The sequence below is a fragment of the Styela clava genome, chromosome 11 (genome assembly GCF_964204865.1).
Source record: "Styela clava chromosome 11, kaStyClav1.hap1.2, whole genome shotgun sequence".
NCBI lineage: Eukaryota > Metazoa > Chordata > Ascidiacea > Stolidobranchia > Styelidae > Styela > Styela clava.
In genome coordinates, this window is record NC_135260.1 from 4,978,832 (window position 1) to 4,998,045 (window position 19,214).

At 37.3% G+C, this 19,214-nt stretch overlaps 1 protein-coding gene across 1 annotated transcript; it reads left to right on the forward strand.

The window, feature by feature from the left end:
* The first annotated feature begins 385 nt into the window (after positions 1-385).
* LOC120346966 (uncharacterized) lies at positions 386-9,429 on the forward strand. Its single transcript, XM_078117996.1, has 12 exons — positions 386-502; positions 1,564-1,622; positions 1,921-1,960; positions 2,285-2,476; positions 2,665-2,790; positions 2,898-2,916; positions 4,422-4,567; positions 5,213-5,351; positions 6,581-6,665; positions 7,435-7,516; positions 8,433-8,641; positions 9,229-9,429. The coding sequence occupies exons 1-12, from the start codon at positions 442-444 to the stop codon at positions 9,427-9,429; spliced, it is 1,359 nt and encodes a 452-aa protein (XP_077974122.1). The 5' UTR covers positions 386-441.
* Positions 9,430-19,214: the final 9,785 nt, after the last annotated feature.

A 19,214-nucleotide genomic window follows, 5' to 3' on the forward strand; every position in this document is an offset into this window, starting at 1 on the left:
ATTCAGTGCAGTTGATATTTTTGATTCAAATATTAGAATTCGATATTAAAAATATTTTAACCTGTTTAACTTGTTTTTAACTTTTATGACCCATTGAATTTCAGGAAATGAACGTTTGAAACCTCTGCCGTTTCAAACTAACATAACCCTGGCTATTGCCAACAAATTCAACCCGGTATTACTCTTACGGGCGTGTTAGTGACATCGCCGTCATCGTTTCATAAAGATAGAAAGAGAGGCATTTACCAAACTCACTTTTTTGTGACGCAACACGTAGTTTACAAGAGAGAGAGAGAAAACAACTTCTCTTTCCGCTTTAGAGTAGTGAGTGAGCTTACAAAGGATATATTCCGACGCGAATAGATTGAAGCTTCATTCTAACCCAATCTGTTCGGGAATCGACTTTCATCGGAGCAATTTTGAGAAAATTTTGGATTCAAAATGAGGATTCCTATTCAATACATTCTTCTTATGTTTATCGAGGCATTTCCATTGGTTAAAGGTCAGTATAACCGTGCATGCTTTACTTGCTTGCATTGGTTTTGTTTTTTGCGCGAAAAGAAATACTCGTTTTTCGCTCCTCCGATTATTTATTTGCATCAGGCGGAATATTTATTTATTCCGGCATGGAAAAGGCCAGTATGGCGGTGTGAAAATATGGCAAACCTCGATTTCACGTTAAAATTTGAATTAAGAACGGAGAAAGAAATACTAACTCAAACTTCGTTAAACTCCCAAAGCGGAGGCCGCCATAGATATAAAAATAAATGATGATTGTTCGTATTCAATGTGTCGCCGCTCACGTACCGTAGATTGTGCTAAATGGCCGTTCCATCATCATAATATATATATCTATATGCGATACAACGCTTTGGCTTTAAAATCTTTGATGAGAGCGTAACCTCATACGAAATGTTTTAGTTTTTGAACCTAAATTTTTGGTATCGTAATATACACTGTAATCGTAATGTTCAGACGAGAAAATTCGATGGTAGATTATCGGCAGGGTGGCCCATTGGTGAAGCGTTGGATTCGGATATTCTGGCATCGCGGGGTAGAATGTCGGGTTCAATTCCATACCCACCAGCTCACCAAGGGTGTTGTAAAATGAATAAGCAATGCCGAATCAACAAGATTACTTCCCGTCTGAAATATTGCAGCTAATAACGTATCAGTTCGTTAACACTTTGAGTACTTTGAGTTTATTGTTTATTCCTGAGTTTATTGCTCGACAGAAAAAATTGATACGATTATCAGATTCTCGAAACTGAATCGCGGGTATTAATCAGATCTTATTAGCCTATGCTTGCAGTAACGCTAAACATTATCAGGTTCCCCAATGGCGGGCGTAATATTACAAATTCGATTCGACCAATCATCATCGAGGAAAATAGTGCGTTCGCAATACCTGCGCAGCACCATAAAATTAAATATGGAATGAGAGAATGTGCGCCATAGTTAAATAGGTACTGAATTAGTCTCGTTATAAAAAAAGTACCTTAATTTTGGTTTATCTGTTTTAAACCTATTTCTATTCCTCGATTTCTAATTTTCTTTCAACAGGTGAGAAATGCTGGATGCCTATGGTTTGCGACGGGAAACCTACTTGGAGAAACGTTACGGTGCGACCCTTAGTAATAGTTCCCCAATGTTGGTATCATTTATAAAAATAAAACTGTTTTTTTTTTAAATCTGGAAATAAAAATGATTAAATTGAACTTTTTAGCATTTTCTTCCATCTATAAGTTCTGAAGGTTTGAAACTTACTTTAATCGATACCTCATCACAGATTTTACCTTTACACTTTAATCCACGGGAACACTTTTTCAAAGGGAAAACCTACTCAGTTAAGGCAATAGTTTAGCGATGTGCAGCTTTCATGCCCATACGTTTGAACGTTTCTCTCTTGTTCTATTTCAGACGGGACAGTGCACAAAAGAAGAAGAGAAGGCTTTGGACGGTTTGTGTCCACAATATAATTTTCTTTCAAATACGTTTGCAATTTTCTTATATTTGTCAAACGATCTGGTAACAAACATGCCCTCAAACAATCGTTTTATTAGAAAAACATAAAATATTTTTATAAAATATGAAAGATTTCATATTTTTATGGCGCTATTTTCAACAATCACATCATAACGTATAGTTTAACATTATCCATATCATATTCCTATTTTTAACCAGAGAGAGAGAGGAGTACATATCTTCTTACAAAAAATTTACTGAATATGGACTGTAAAACTGGAGACTCAATTTAAATTCTATTTTTGTTTATGTTTTGCAGCTTTAACGACAAAACTAGACGGAATGGAAAGTAAGCTCCATCAATTGAAAAAGACGATGGAAGAATCAGAGACAAACTCACTGACGCCTTCTGTTGTAGGTGTCGAAAATACGACCACGCCCTCTGTTTTAGGTGTCAAGGAAACGACTACGCCCTCTGCTGTAGGTGTCAAGGAAACGACCACTCCCCAGGGTAAGAAAAATCTATGTCTTTTAGTATCGCATGCACTAGAATATATATTACAATAGTCCTGTTCAGTCAAAGTTAATGATATGGCGGTTTTGCGAATACGTTAATTTGGAAAAAATTGAAATGTATCCACATTGCCATTATTCAGTCTCTCAAAATTATAAATCTTGATATAAAGTTTTTTAACACAGGATACAAAGACAAGAAAACTTCTTCGGCCCGTATCTCAACCTTACCTGCTACATCCCCGTGGTCATCTAAGGAAGCCTTTCTCTCTACTTTTCGCCCACAAACTACAAAATTCGAACAGAGTACAGGTTAGTGTGGTCTTTTCTTTCTCGTTTTTTACTCAAAAAAAAAATTTTTACCATTTTCTCTCCGCTTTTTTGGTACGCGTCAAATATCTTAATTTGAAATTCCTCAGCACCTGAGGTCAATAACAGGTAAAGTTGCGATACTTTCAAGGAAAATATAACCTTATGTAATAGGTATTGTCTTGTCTAGTGTCTTGTTAGGAGTGGGATTTAAATATCACGCAATGTATTTGAAAAATTACTTTGTTACTCTCCGCAAGACGCCTTAATATATGACAGAGCAAAATTGCCCCAAGATGGCGTCCATAGTCTGGGGGTTGCCCAGCTTCATGGTTTTTGTCGTTGCCGTTTTGCCGCGGACTCGAGAAATCTGGGTTTGGTATAGTTATATATGTATAGTATAGTACCACAAGTAATTCCAGTAAGCGTAACATAACCATTTTCGTATGTGTTATTCCTGACCCTCATATGACTACATTATTCAAAAAGTATTCCTAAGAAACATCCGTATATTTTTGCGTGGGGGTTAGAAATACCATATGCAAAACTGGTTAGGCCACGAAGTACATGTGATATGGAACTATACAAGACTCAAAAAACATCGTTTCTCATGTTGTTTATTGTTCACTTCCGGTTGGTGATATTTTTTGCCAAATGAAGGATAGGGTTTACACATTAATTCCGGGAAAGCAAATGATGGCTTATTCATATGGCAAACCTTTGCCTCCCGTTTGCTTACCAGCCCATGTCCGTATGGTATTAGTTAGCCAGTCATTCCTAACCCATATATGACTATTGATAATCTCACTACGCCATCTAAAAATCATAGTAATGTAATACGGCAATTTAGAATAGACCGACGTTCGTCCAAAACGTGCATACGATCACCCGGCTTGCAAACCAAATCCGGCCTTTTGGGTAATTTAATCTATCCCATCTGATGCTGCCACAACCAAAATAAAACCAAATTTTTATGAAATAGGTCAAGGAATTTGTTGAGATTGCTATTTAATTTAGTTTTGACAAGAGGCTTTTGTGCTCCACTTTTGCTTCTGTAACGCTCTAGACATTGTTCATAAAATGTAACTTTTTACGTCACAATCTTATGGCCCGCCAGTCTATGTGGGCAGAATTTTTGGCCTTTGCCCTAAAATACCAATATGACGGACACCGGGACGTAGTATGTGTACCAGGTTGGGGTTAGGCCATACTTTATATCCAATTTTCCTTATTTTAGTTCTATTACGAGTTACGAGGAGACTAGCCAAGTGACTCCCGTGGTATTTGTACATTAAATTATGGCGCATAATTTAACCCTACTAACTAACTCTAACCTGGTACACATACTACGTTCCGGTGTCGGCCATCTTGGTATGCATACTTCAGAAGCGCCTATTGAAAATCCTATCTTAAGAATTGAGCCAACTTCTAATCAGACTCTTATTTTAAAGAAGTTTGCTCTTAAATCCAGTCCATGCATTGTCACCATTGAAAATCTGACATTCCGACATTTGATTATATCTGGACTTCAAAGCTGAGTCGGAGATAAAAATTGTTTCAACCCGATGTCGATTGTGAATTTCATCCGACTTCACAGCCCTGTTCAGAATAAAATAATATTCGGTTTACGCCAGAATACGAGGCTCGGACTCTAAAAAAGTTCTTTTGCGTTTTTCAGTCGATCTTACATGTGATTTTGAGTCTTCAACCAACCCTACATGCGACTATACGAGAGTTAATGGGACATTTCAGAGAGAATACAGAGATAATGAAGTTACAGGTATTGTTTCTATATGAAACTCTTACAGATGAGTCTGATTTACTTCCGAGTAATTGCTTGTGACTTTGCTTACAAATGAGTCACCTTTACTTCCGAGTCAGTTTTCGTAACTTTGCTCAGAATGAATATCCTTTACTTTTGAGTGAGTGCTCGTAACTTTGCTTACAAATGAGTCATCTTTACCTGTGGGTGAGTTCTCATAACTTTGCTCTTAGTTGGGTCTCCTTTACTTCTGAGTCAGATTTTATAACTATGCTCCGAGATATTTACTTTTAAGTGAGAGCTGGTAAGTTTTTAACATGAGTCTTTCTTAGTTCTGAGTAAGTGCTTGTAACTTCTGACTAGGGATAGAATAATCAGAATAAATCAATATTCTAGAATACTTGAATCAAATCTGAAATAGCGAATCCTTGACTATTTTTTTTTTTTTTGCAAAGAGAAAGTAAGCCGACAAGACGACTTAATCATATAGCGAACCACAGCCTCTCGATAGCAGGCACAAGTATACCGCTTAGCATGATGCGCCAAACTGCACCGTTGTATTGCGCGGTCAGATTTTAGACTCTCTCACAAGAATTTAAAGATGCTGTGTCTCCGTATCTCTCACCAGATACACTCTAATTTTTGTATTCAAATTCATCCTAGGTTATGTTCTTGCTGGTAATGGTACAATCAAATCCTTACCCAAGGCTTGGGCTGGCAATGATGAACTATGCATGAGTGTCGACATAAAAGGGACATCTGATGGAGAACTTGTGGTCAAGGCTTACAATGGAACTGTTGTGTGAGTAGCTAACACTGCATTTAATTTTTTTACCATACTATTTGTCGCTTTCACTCCAGAGCATACTTTGTCAATGTACAGTAAAAAATTATTTTTTTTTTGAACCAAAAAGGAAATTTGAAATTCAGTGTTTTAGGCGTTTGCAACCTGTCGCCATGCTGCGGGAAAAATGCGACCCACAAAAAAAATTGTGCGACATGCGAAATAGTGCCAGTTTTGACTAATTTGCGGCACGCGAAACCAATTTTTAATTTAGTTTAATCTGATACGTGCCAGTAATTCCAATCCCTTTGCGTGGCAAAACCTATACCTGGGTCCATTATATCAGAGGTGGCCAACCTGCTTTCGATCGCGATCGACTAAATTCTTCCAAATAGCTCGCGATCGACTGATCGATAATAAGTACATACACAAAAACGAACGAGTACTGAATATGCAGATACATGCGTATATATACAAAAATTCCACCGCTGCCAATAAGCTCGGCTCTGAGGGCGAATTCTAAAAACGCCACGAAAATTTGTTTTTTAAAGTTAATTTGATTATGTGATTGTACCGGGAGTAAATTTTCATCATTTGTTTAAGATTCATTAGAATCAGATCTTAGACCTGTCTAATTTTTAGTCATAAGTGTTGAAAACGATAATCGGCAAATTCATTCCCAAACTTTGACGGCGTTTTAAAAGTTTCAACAGACGCTGCATGAAACTGGTTTAAGGTTCATTATTTGGGGGTATGTTTTTGAATTCACTCAACATCAGACGCGATCGACTACTCGAGACGTGGCGATCGACCGGTCGATCGCGATCGACGTGTTGGACACCCCTGCAATATATGATGTATGCCCGTGAACAACTCATAATAAAGTTTCAGCCCGCGGCTTCACTCAGTTATTTGTATATGGCCCTCTGTATTAAAGGTTGCACGTCCCTTTTTTAAATTGTTTTAAAAAAAAATTAGCTTTGAGGATCATCTGTAAACAGAATTACTGGCAACCACTGTAATGTGAGGAGCTGCTGAAACTACAAATAACTATAGCGGTGCATTCCACATTAGTAAATACTGATTGGTGGGGAGACATGGGGCAATTAAAGTTGATGCGCTCGGAGGAAGAGCTAAATAATTGATTCCATATAAATGAGGTTCCTGGAGAAAGCAGAATATAACTAAATTTGATTTATTTTGTAAGTCTAAGTGAATACAGCAATGATGTGTTTTTTAATTTTTAGGAAAGCAATCCGGTCGTTTTCTGCCTCGACTACCTGGAAGATCGAGAAATTCATTTTAAAGAAAATAAACTCTGCAGATACCGAGGTTTGCAACACATTTGTTATTGAGAATCTTTCTAAATCAGAGTTGCTTTGGATGTGAATCCCATCACATATTATGCAAACGTTTTGGCGCTCCATGCGTATCTGTATCAATATGGAGTCAAGTAATTTTGTTCGCCTATTTTACACAATGTTGTGTAAAGTAAACCTATGGAAAGGGGGTATATCACTTGGCTAACATAGACAGTTCCCGAACTCGTAATAGAACTAAAACAAAACAAAATATGGAAATAAAATATTGGCCTGAGCCAACCTGGTACACATACTACGGGGATCTCATCTCACATGGGCGTTTGGTTGAGATTGGTAGGGCTTAGTCTTGTTTGATCAGCGTGCAGAGGGTTGTAATCATTTCTTTGCATAATTGGAGTTTCTCTAGAATTCCTTTACAAACTGGGAAAACATATTAGACGTTTTATCAACTTTCCTCTACGCATGTATAAACCTTTAATAAATATCTTTTGACTCTTTTGAATGAGAATCCCTTCAAGGACTGACTCGAAATTGACAAACAACGGAAACCAAAATTTTGTGACGATAATTGCATGCCTGTTGAAAATGATTAGTAAACGTAATGCATTCGCGATCTGTTGGAAAATCGTGTACAATTATCACATTCAGAAATCCGGAAGCAAGGTTGCTGCCTTCGTGGTTAGAAAGTTCAATTCCGACTTTTCAATGAAAGCACTCTCGACTTCCACTCTAGACTCGCAGCCCTGCTAAAACTTCAATCTTTTTTTTATTTCATACAGTTCCAACTCGAGCTTGAGGCATCCGGGAATGTAGAGTTAGACAACATAACAACTTTGAACTCTTCTGAATGTTATGGTCTAGGTAAGTGCACCAATTTCTATATAGTCAATGAAAAAGTTGTTTAAGCTTTGAATGTTCTCTCCGATCTTGTTAGGTTCAAACCACATTTCAGTTAGGTTTAGAAAATGGGCAGAATACGCCATTAAAAATACGAAATCCTTGAGAAAACGTCAATATACTTCGGCTTGCCTTTTTGAATGACGTAGTCAGGTGGCGGTTCGGAATAACACATGCCAAAATAGTTATGCTACTCCCACTGTAAGTACTTGTGGACTGTGGTACTAAACTATACCAGGCCCCGATTTTTCGAGGCCCGCAGCGAAACGACAGCACCAAAGGGCATAAAGTGAGACAGCGCTCTATGGACACCATTTTGAGGATATTTTACTCTGCCCTATATTGGGTGCTGAAATGTTTAAGCCACGCCCATTAAAATTAGATGTGATATAAAATAGCCCTATATGAAGGAGGCCATTCAAATAGCGACATACATCCAATACATTATTCTTAACCTTCTGTCTATATGGCAGCCCAATAGCCCTGTATGAGGGAGGTCATTCAATCAGCGATCTGGCCATATATCCATCGCTAACAATCTCGTCGTTGTGGGTAAAAAAGTTTTTAACCGACATTTTTTAAAAAATCTATAAATCTAATCTCTCATACATTATAGTTCAATAGCGCAGTGGCTTAGTAATTTGCCCAGGAAAACGTTCAGTTTATTTCTTAGAGAGTTTACGTGACCTTTCTTGAAGCAAATAAGATGACGTATTGTCAAAACTACTAAAGGGCTCATGATCATATTATTGTAAAAAACTACAAAAGACAATTATTCTGAATTAAATATATAAACTTATTAATTAAAACGTAGAAATAAATATTGTCCTCAATAATAGTTTCATAAATATCTGACTTCAAACTGTGGTCTTTGTTTCAGAATGTGGCGTTGTTTATAATTCCAAATGTTTTCGAGCGATCATTAATGATGTGAACAACGTCTCATTAAGCGTCGCTGAATCTATTTGCAAAAACAACCTAGCTAATTTTTATGACGTCACACACTACAAATTGCTTCAAGATTATTTACGATCACTGATTCCAGATGGGGAAACATACATTGTTTTTCGAACAGGAATGACTTACGAGGTAGGTCGAGTCTGAATCATGTTGCTTATGCGGCCATTCATGAACTCATCATAAAATGAGGGCGATATTATTTCTACAATACTGTGTGCTATTACATTTCATCTTGAGATTGAACCCATATAGCTTTATCATAGGATAGTAGTTGAAATCAAGCCATTTAGAACACTGACTACTTCACACTGGTATCAAATTTGACTTCTTTATTGGATTTGAAAACTTCATTTGCCAGCGTTTTTCAATTTTTGTCAAAAACTTCTTTTATGTAATGTTTCCAGCTAATTCATCAATTTGACTCCAACACCAGTGGAACGCTTCAACTTTACAGCTCTGATACTAAATCAGAGAAGACTAATCCAAAATAATTTGATTTATGCGTCTATTTCATTCAATTCACATCCACCAACTGTAATCACTGGAATGTGATTGAGCGAAATAATCACGTCACGCTTCATTCAGTTTCTTACTGGAGACCAAATAAGATTGTTTTGCATTGTCAGATCACACGACAAGACAAGGTTTAACCATACTCAGCTATATTCCAAAAGTGCCATTTGTTATATTTCTTAACATATTTTATATTTCAACAGAACGGTCAGCTGCAGTCAACAACGGACCAAGCTATATCTCTGCCAAGTGAGTTTTGGCTTTCTACCCATCCGTCTTCCGTTGCATCGCGGACAACTGTTGTTGTAGGTGTCGATCAAAACCCGGAAGATAAATTTCAAGGGACTTTTAATGTTTCTCCTTCCTATGAGTATAATGGAGCCATCTGTGAAAATGAATTATAACTCTGTCCATTGAATGATCGATAAACAAAAAAAAATTTAGAATTACTTGTGTATAGGGTAACTACTTATCACTTGTATAAGACGGTTAATTTACCGATACTTTTATTTAATGAATGCATTAACAACGTCACAATGATAGAATTTGCGTAAAAGCCTGAGGTCTTTCAAATCCTTACTCTAAACAAGGCTCTGCACAGGGAGTCGATTATTCTTAGAAAACTAAGAATCGTTTTGTTTGGCTCCGCTCGAACTGTGATATATTAGACGGTTGTATGTACACCTGATAATTGGAATAAGATTTAAAATTATACTGAAAAGAGACGAGTCGATAAATCGGTGACCATGTTCTCTTATTAACTTCACGCAATCAATTCCACTAATTGAAACATGAAGCCTATATGTTGAATCGTTGCCATTTAATTCTCAGTTATTCTATTTGTCTGTCTGTCAAGCTTTTCCTGGGTCGGAATTTTGATAAAACTGCATTCATTGTTAAATTCCCACCGAACAAACTATTTTTTATTTCTTAGATGTGTTCAAGAATCGTTCAAATTTACAACAATTAATCAAATCCTGTCTGTAATTTTTTAATATATTGAAAGTGCTCTAGCTATTCTTTCTAAGGAATTGTTATTGATGATAATTGAATAAAAGTTTAGAACGTTATATGGGTTTGAAGTTGTCAGGGTCAAGTACAAAAATAATGGAGGATTTCAAAGTTTACTTTTTTAGGCATTAAAAGGGTTAACCAAATGATACTTACTAAATACAGCTTCGTATCTGTTACCTCTAAATATTAAAAAAAATAAAGCTTTTTTCGATGGAAATTTACGAACGAACGTTAAAATTGGCGTTCCTGAAGTATGAGTACCAATATTGAGGTAACTAATTTTGTTCGCCTATTTTACATTAATTTGTTTAAAGGGACTGTAACAGGCATTTTTTGGACTCGGATTCGATTTCGAGTCCACGTCGTTTTTACCGAGTCTATAATCAATTCTGTTTTTACTAATTTACGCCTATATTTGTACTTTTACCCTTATAAATTTCACTACATACCTTAACTAGTTAAAATTCAAGGTTAGATATTTAACAATATCACTAATGTGTATTATAAACACTCCTAATAAAAAGGACGACAGATATCCAGATAATATAACGTAAGTTAAAAACTATTGATCGCTTATAACAATGATGCGACAGTCGCCTTCAAACTATCTATCCTTTTTGGTATACATGTAGTACACAATAAAATATGTGTTAGCGCAATATTTTTGAGTTTTCGATTCGCGTAAATAAATATGAAACAGGTGCAGGAACAACCCAAGAGGGAATTTCATCAATACCTCTTTTAAATCGAGTTATTTACGTGCAATCCTTTCTCTAAAAAGGGAGCAATGGAAAACATGGAGCTTTTTAGAACGTTTACATGAACTACTAAATTGCAAGCATTGTATTGACGACGAGTGGCATCTCTCTACCATTTGCGCACACGACATAGTAAATTTAGGGCAATAAATATCTGGAATTATGGGAAATCATTGTAGTCAAAAGCTTTTAATTTTTCATATTGACACGTGAGAATTTCTGAATAGCCGCCCAGAATTGACGCAAAGTGGTGGGCTGGAAATCCAGTTCACAACCAAGGCGCACATTGATCCACAGTTACGTTTGTATTATGACCGCCGAAAAAGAAGAAAAGTATATTTTCAAATTGATTCAACAGCCATCTGCGGAACCACTGGGGAAAAAATATGAGCTACGATGTATGTTTGTGAGCGCGCGATGCTGTAGTATGGTCAAAAACGTGTTTTCTACTTTAACATTGTGACGTCACGGACTCGGAGGATTCGATTCGAGTCCATGACCTATTACTCGGATTCGTCGAATCTCTGTAATGCCGGACTCGTCCCATCCCTACTTGGTGCTGACAGATTTTTATTGCTTCGAAAATCATCGTGCGACTTCCTGCATTTTTCTGTGTTCTGACGGCGCTGTCTCGCGTCAAGATTAAGTGAGTGACTTATTATTCAAGTTAGTTGTGCACATGGAATATTACACGTTATACTTGACTATAGAACTGATAGAATGCAGATTACAAAACAAAATAGAGGAACAATCAATTGAGTGGGAAGACCCTAGGCAGCACTTGAAAGCACATTGACAGTAAGATTTTAAATTCACTTTAAAGCTCCCATGAGTAGATGTAGGCTATTAGAGAGCCGCTTTGTGCTACGATTGTTCAGCATAAAAAAAGAGTAAGTTATAAATGTTTTTATATGTACCCAATACAGTAATGATTTGTCAAGAAATGTAAATTTTGATAAGAGATATGTGTATTTTCGGATCATAATAAAGTCGCAGTGTGAGGATTTATGCTGTGTGATCAAAGCAGTAAGCAAGAATATAAATTGACTGATGGGTGATTGAAATTGTGACGTCTGTATGAAAAACATAAATTAAACACACATATTTTAACTTCAATTAATTAGTGTTTTATGATGGAGTTCTACTGATCTTGATAATTTTTTCCGAGACTCATTCTGTCATTGTATACAAAGTCACCAGCTGCATATTACAACATAAGAGGTGTTTTACGTATGCCATGATAATCCATTTTGCTTGATTTCAGGCTAGTACTAATAACTATTTTCACATAAATTGGATACCTATTATTGCTATTATCTAAACATGGCTTCAACATATATATATATATATTTATAATTTTAGATGTGCCAAAAAGTTTTGAATTATTTTGTCGATTGTTTTTAAATTATTGATTTGTGATCAATAGCAAAATTTTTTTTGCTACAGCAAAATCCACCATATTAATTGAATGCATTAATTTTTCTCCTGGAAACGTTACATTTTATTAATTCCAATTTGTTTTGTGTGGTATTCACATTTTTGTTTCAAATAATACTTTGTCAAAGTGGCTGTTATACTTATATATAAACACATACATGCTTGCTTAAATGGTAGACAAGGTTCAATCGTTGTGGGCAATTTATTTCAAAATATCGAAACTAAAATATAAATTTTTGTAGACGTCTCGAAACAATTTTTAAGACTGATTTGCTGTCACCAGATGGGGTTTTGGCAGGTTTCATTACATTTGAACTCACGTACATTTGAACCCATGACAATTGCACCTGTATGCTATTGCACCTATGGAATTTTTTTTGTTTCACGGTTAGTTAAACCCATACTAACCCGAACCCATGGGTTTTAGCACCCACATATAGATTGAACCCGTGGATATGTACATGGCTTCAAATGTACGGTCACCGTTTTGGCATGGAAACACATCTAGAGGGAATTTATAAAGATATGTCTAAAAAACATTTGAAACAGCCATGTAAACTAATAGACCAACATGTTTAACTCAATAGCTTGATAAAAATGTCTGTTAAATATTAAGCACAGGTATAGCCCAAAGAACTGTTTTGGGTAATAATTCATTTGTACTTTCCTATTAGATCTATCTCCTATTGATTATTTAAATACTTGGATCATGATTATTATTTCTGAAATTGAAGCAATGCCAAATTTTGCAAACTGCAAAATACCTTTTTTGCAGTGGGGGCGCGTCAATAGGGCCAACCGGGGCAATGCCCCGGTTGTTTTTTCGGTATAATAAAAAATATTCGAAAAATACCTCAATATCGGTTGCACAGACTGTCTACAGTGTAGACTCTACACTAGCCATATTCTCCCGGCATGGTTCATTTTTCGCTCGCAAAGCCTTCGCCGAACGTCGACGGGGCGACGCCGATTTTGCCCCGGTTGCTCATTGTATATCGTATTCTCTCTTTTATCTTCCACTCGCCGCGTTTGTCTCGTTTGTTTTCTGTTTCTTTTACTAAATCATCGAGGCCGATCGGGGCTAGCCCCGAAATTATGACGACACAATGCCGACGTTTCTTACAACAACGTGTTGACATATTCACGCATTCCTTCTCGTTCGTTTGTTGCTTGAAGAGTTGATAGTTTCCTCACCTTCGTTTTTGTCGCTTGTTTCGCTATTTGAATCAGTTAGAGACCATTAGTCCATTTGCTTTCGATTTTCCACATTCCTTTTGAGCTCCTCACTTCTTTCCGGCTTCGCATTTCTTAGCCTTAGACCTCATAATGAATAAGGTTGATGCACTACTTCGCACTCCGTTTTCGCAGCTGCCGCTGGAACAAAAATTAGAGGTACAACGTCTTGGGCTTTATCAACCAAAAAATTGTTCACTGGAACAATCCCATGACGGAGGAAAGCGTCGGCGTACATTCTGCGCAGAAACTTGGTATAAAAAACACGAATGGTTGTGTTACAGCGAGGACAAAAATGCACTTTTTTGTTTTTATTGCCTACTTTTTGCTACTGCCCATGACTCACGTTGGTGTAAATTTGGTTTTAGAGATCTTAAACATCTTTCCGAGCGTGCCAGGGATCATCAATCTTCTATGGAGCATCTGGACAATGCATTAAAATACCGAACATTCAGAAATGTTAATATTGCAGCACAGTTGGATGAAGGACGCGCGGTTTCTATTCGTCGGCACAACCAAAACGTCGAGAAAAACCGCCATGTTCTCGGTCGATTGATAGATGTTTTGAAGTTCATTGGTTGTCACGAGCTGTCCCTCCGTGGGCACGATGAACGGGCTAGCTCTTCTAATAGAGGGGTATTTTTGGATATGGTGGAATACACCGCATCCCTAGATACAGTATTGAGAGATCATCTTGATGCCGCAACTGTTTCGAAAGGGACATCTAAGGATATCCAAAATGATTTGCTCGACTCAATGTATAAAATTTATTTACAACATTTGGCTCTGGAAATTGAGAATTGTCAGTTCCTTTCGATTCAGTCTGACGAGACAACTGACATCACGTGCGTTTCCCAACTGGCTGTGATTTTTCGGTTTGTGAAAGATAGTGAACACCGAGAGATTTCACAGCTTTGTACCAATCGTTGATCGCACGGCTTGCGGGATATTTCTGATATATACTGAAAGAAGTGTTACAGCCTTACAACGCGAAGTCAAAATTGATAGCTCAAACTTATGACGGCGCGGCAGTCATGAGTGGGTCGAAACATGGTGTTCAAGTTTATATAAAAGAAGATTTTCCTCATGCGCATTTTTTACATTGTTATGCACACCAATTTAACCTTGTTATTAAAAATATGTGTCTTGATACCCCTCTCGTCCGTATATTTTTTGCAAATGTTTCGGGGTTTTCTTCATTTTTTTTCTGTTTCGCCGAAGCGCTCTGACCTCCTTCGCCAGATATGTAGCCGCCGTCTCCCAGCTTGTGCACCAACACGTTGGAACTTCCAATCACGCGTGGTGCAGGGCGTGTCCGAAATTAGGCCTGAGCTCATTGAGTGTTTCAATGGCATTCAGAGCTCTCCGGTTTGGGACGAACGCTCTGTGAGGGAGGCGGCAGGTCTAAAGCGTCTGCTAGAAGATGGTGAGTTTTCATTTTTTCTCGCTTTTTTCTCCACAATATTCTATCACGTGGATGTATTATACGGCGCATTGCAGTCAAGGCTAATGGATGGAGCGTCTGCGCAGTCGTGTATTTCAGATTTCTGCGATGCTGTATCTCGTATCCGGGAAACAATAAAATACGACGACACATGGAGTGCTTCTTTACGCCGCGGGCAAACAACGCAGCGTTTGATTTTGTCTGCAAAGGAATGCTGTGACATTCTGGTGAATCAGATAGGCAATCGTCTGCGCACTGAACACCTTGCCGCGTTCTCTTTGATGAACCCCAAAAATATTTCAAAATTTGCATGTCAATTTCCCATCCATTTGTTGGCTACTGTCTCCAAATTTTACCCCATGATAAACGTGGGTAAATTGGAAAATGAATTGCGATGTATATACACCAATCAAACTTTTTTGAACATCACATCAACTTGCGCGCTCTGTGGGTTCCTCATAGATAACATTCTAGTAACTACCTTTGCGGCGTCTGCAAAATTTCTGGACATCATTTTGACGACGCCTATTTCTTCCACCGACGCAGAGCGAACATTCAGCACGCTGAAGCGTATTAAAACGTATCTAAGAAACACAATGAAGCAAGATAGATTAAATTCCTTGGCTGTTTTATCCATTCACAGAGACGTTATTTCTGGGATGCATGACTTTAATCAGCGCGCTATTGAGCATTTTGCTTCCAAGAAACCGGGGCGTGTTGCATATATGTTCAAGCAGTAGAAGTCTAGCAGCATATATATCTATGAGTGAGCGACGCATGTCCTTATCTTTGCATTAACTTTCCTTTCTTCATAGTAACGTTTTAAACCTTATTTTAGGTTTTGTCTGCTCTCCCGAAGTTTCTGTTACTATGTCATTGTATTTATCTGGGTAAATATTGCCTTTCCTTTTGAAAGAGGTTTCAAAATAAACTATGTCTATATTTATTAATCCCTTGGCTTGGACCGGTTTTAAAGACACTTTCTTATCGTTAAAAATTGTCGCTTTTGCCGATTGGTTATTACCGATGGAATGGTTTTTATGCTCATAAAATGATGGGAGAACTTACAGCGCTCATCCTGTCCCCGTAGATGGGGGTGACTTGGTCCCGCAGTAGCTTGCCCCGGTTGTCAAAATGACCACGCGCCGCCACTGATATATAAATATATATGCATCTCATAATATTAAATTTTTGCGATCTCTAAAATATTAAGATGGTCTAATGTAGTCGTTTATACCATTTGTCCACAGCGATTCTACTATTTATGAGAGTCGTTTTATGTTTCCACCTTAACCAGCCAACCAAATCTATTCGAGTTCGATGAAAACAAGCTTCATGTGTTTTTTGTTTTGTGATCTGTTGGAGATCAAGCCGTCAATCAAGTCACACTTTTGTGATTTTACGGTTTAGGGGCCATTAAGCGCTGTTTCCTAGGCGGGATAGCATTTGATCAACAACTGGGAATTTTTTTAAGTACTTTTGGCGACGGGGGCAGTACCACTCGTCATCTGTGGCGAGAAAATTTGTGAAAAGCCATGCCTCTTACGATTTTTCGGGCAATGCATTCATCAATTCTCCAACAGATTAAATATTGAATGCCTCAGACGGGACAAATTACGATATAAATTAAATCGGAATGTTCAGTTTTTCAAATTATGTTTAAAAGGAATTTTTCCCTCCCCTACCCAGTCATGGTCCAGTGATTTTGGCTTGTTGCAGAGGTTTTATTAGGAATCAAATGGCATAGGCATAATTGGAAATATTGGTATTAACTCATTTTTATTGAAAAAAAAAAATTTTGCTTTACACTTCTCACGCTCCAGTGATTTTAACTTGAAGGATTCAAAACGGTTCTATTATAGATTAAAAAGTCATGAGAATGGTAAATGATCTGAATTGTTTTTCGAAAAAAGTTTAAAAAAAATTAATTTAGTGACACTTTAGTGATTTTATCTTTCGTGAATGTCAATGAGTAGAATGACAATGACGTATTTTGGGTGATACAAGATGATTGACGCCAAGTTTATTGTTGTCAGGGCTGAGTAATCACGGAACCTAGAACTGATGAAACTCTACTCCCATAAAAGTTAACCGGTTTATGATCTGGTATTCAAACTACTTCATCGACTAAAAAGGTAGGGGGCAGGGCATAGGAGAAATATTCGGCGGCACAACCCTTGTGGTCTCTATCTGCTTTACATAATTTTGACATTATCTCTTGCTGTTCTGGCACGTTTCCATACTCCTCTTCCGATCTGCAAAGAAAACAATCAGTATGTCAGTTGGTATTTACCTAACGTTATTTAAGCAAAACGAGTTTTTACTGCAGAACCAGACTTATTCGTACCACTTACGGATTCAGAATTTTATAAATTTCCTAAACATTTCAGTCAGTTATAGACTACATTTAGTAAATTTCGAATAATCAATAAACTATGTCTGATATGAGAGTCTATACAGGATGATATTCTAAATTTAGAAAAATTTACATGAACTATATATTTATTTACTTAGCTGATGATATTGAACCATCAAAGACATATCTTTTACCTCGGTTTATATAGCCTACTTCCGGTATTAGAGTCTTCAGGTCATGGTACACGTAGTAGAGGCATTTCATCATTCCAAACTGTATATCAGGGGTGTGCAACCTGCGGCCCACACGAAAAATTGTGCGGCCCGCTTATAAGTGTCAATTTTGAATGATATGCGGCCCGCTAAACGAGTTTTAATTCAATTTAATCTGGTACGTGCGAGTAATTCCAATCCCGAGTGCAATTATCTATGGCTATGACGTTGCAATGCCGTAATAGCTAGATTGTGCGAAGCGAACAACGCATGTCTTGATATCAATAACCAAAAGTGTTTTGACGCAACGACTGAAAATAAATGTTAAATGGAGGTGCGGCCCGCGGTTTCGCCCAGTTATTTGTATCTGTCCCTCTTGTATTAACGGTTGCACACCTCTGCTGTAACGAAACTTACCCTAACCACATCTGGATCAAGCGATGACATGCTAATATTAGCAAATATATAGTGCTAATGTAATAATCTGTAAAACAAACAAACAACAACAAAATAATTATCACGCACATTTCGCCTTGATTGGTTTGCGAAAGACAGCTCGAATGGAACGCGAAAAGACACATGCCTGACGAGTCTTTTCGCACTTGGGTATCTATGTGGAGAGAGCATACAGCTATAACTTGGAAGCGTCTCACTCCCTCACTAAACAGCTACATTCTAAACCAGTGGTTCCCAAACTTTTTGAGCCCTGCTCGTTATTTAGAATTTGTTAAGTATCGCGGCCCAAATTAAAAGAAAATAGCAAACAATAGGTTACAGGTAACCGACAGTGAGGCGAAATTATGTTTCATTAAAAAACACGTTGAAAATACGTGGATGGAACGTAAGTATTCAATATAAAGAAACATAAATATCCAAAGTAACGCGCAAGTGTAAATCTAACAAATATTTTTGTTTTCAAATTAGCTTCACGCCTCCTCAAAAATTGTCTACGTTTTCCTTGTTGGGCGCGCCCCATCGTCTGGGAACCACTTCTCTAAACTGTGCATTTTGTTGTATTATAGAGAGTAACCAAGATTTTTGAAATACTATTACATCGATCAATAAACTGGATGAATTTGTTGTTGAAAGGCAGTTAGTGAGTGAAATGAAAAGTCTGTCCCCAAAACGTAAAATTTTTTTTTTTCTGTGCACTGAATGAAAATCTTTCCAAAAGAAAGAAGTTATACAATTTAGGAAGAACAAGGCCAATAAGAATAGACATAAAATAATCATAGGAAATTTACATTGTTGTACATGATTCAAAATTTGGTTACCTATTTTGTGAATACGTTATTTTCACATGTTCAAGATGGTAACAATAATTTTCAGATTATCTATGAACGAATCCTACCGAAAAGATACAATCTTACGTAAAATATAGCGTAACCTCCGTTACAAGGTGCTTGGCTTGAGAACGCAGCCATCACACAAGACGAGTCTAGTTTGTTACTTACAGGAGGGGGTGTGCAACCTGCGGCCCGCGGGCCAAATGCTTCTTGCAAGAAAAAATTGTGCGGTCTGCCGAGAAATGTCAATTTTAAATGATGTGCGCGCCGCAGGTTCGTCACCTCTGATTTGGTACGTCGCAGTAATTCCAACCCTTTTGCGTTGCATATACCTGAGCTTGTGCGGAGCGAATTACGCAGATCAAAAATAAGATCATAAGATCAAAAATCAAAATTTTGGTAGCTACAACTACTAGGAAGACTATGTTGAATAAAAATGCGGCCTACGG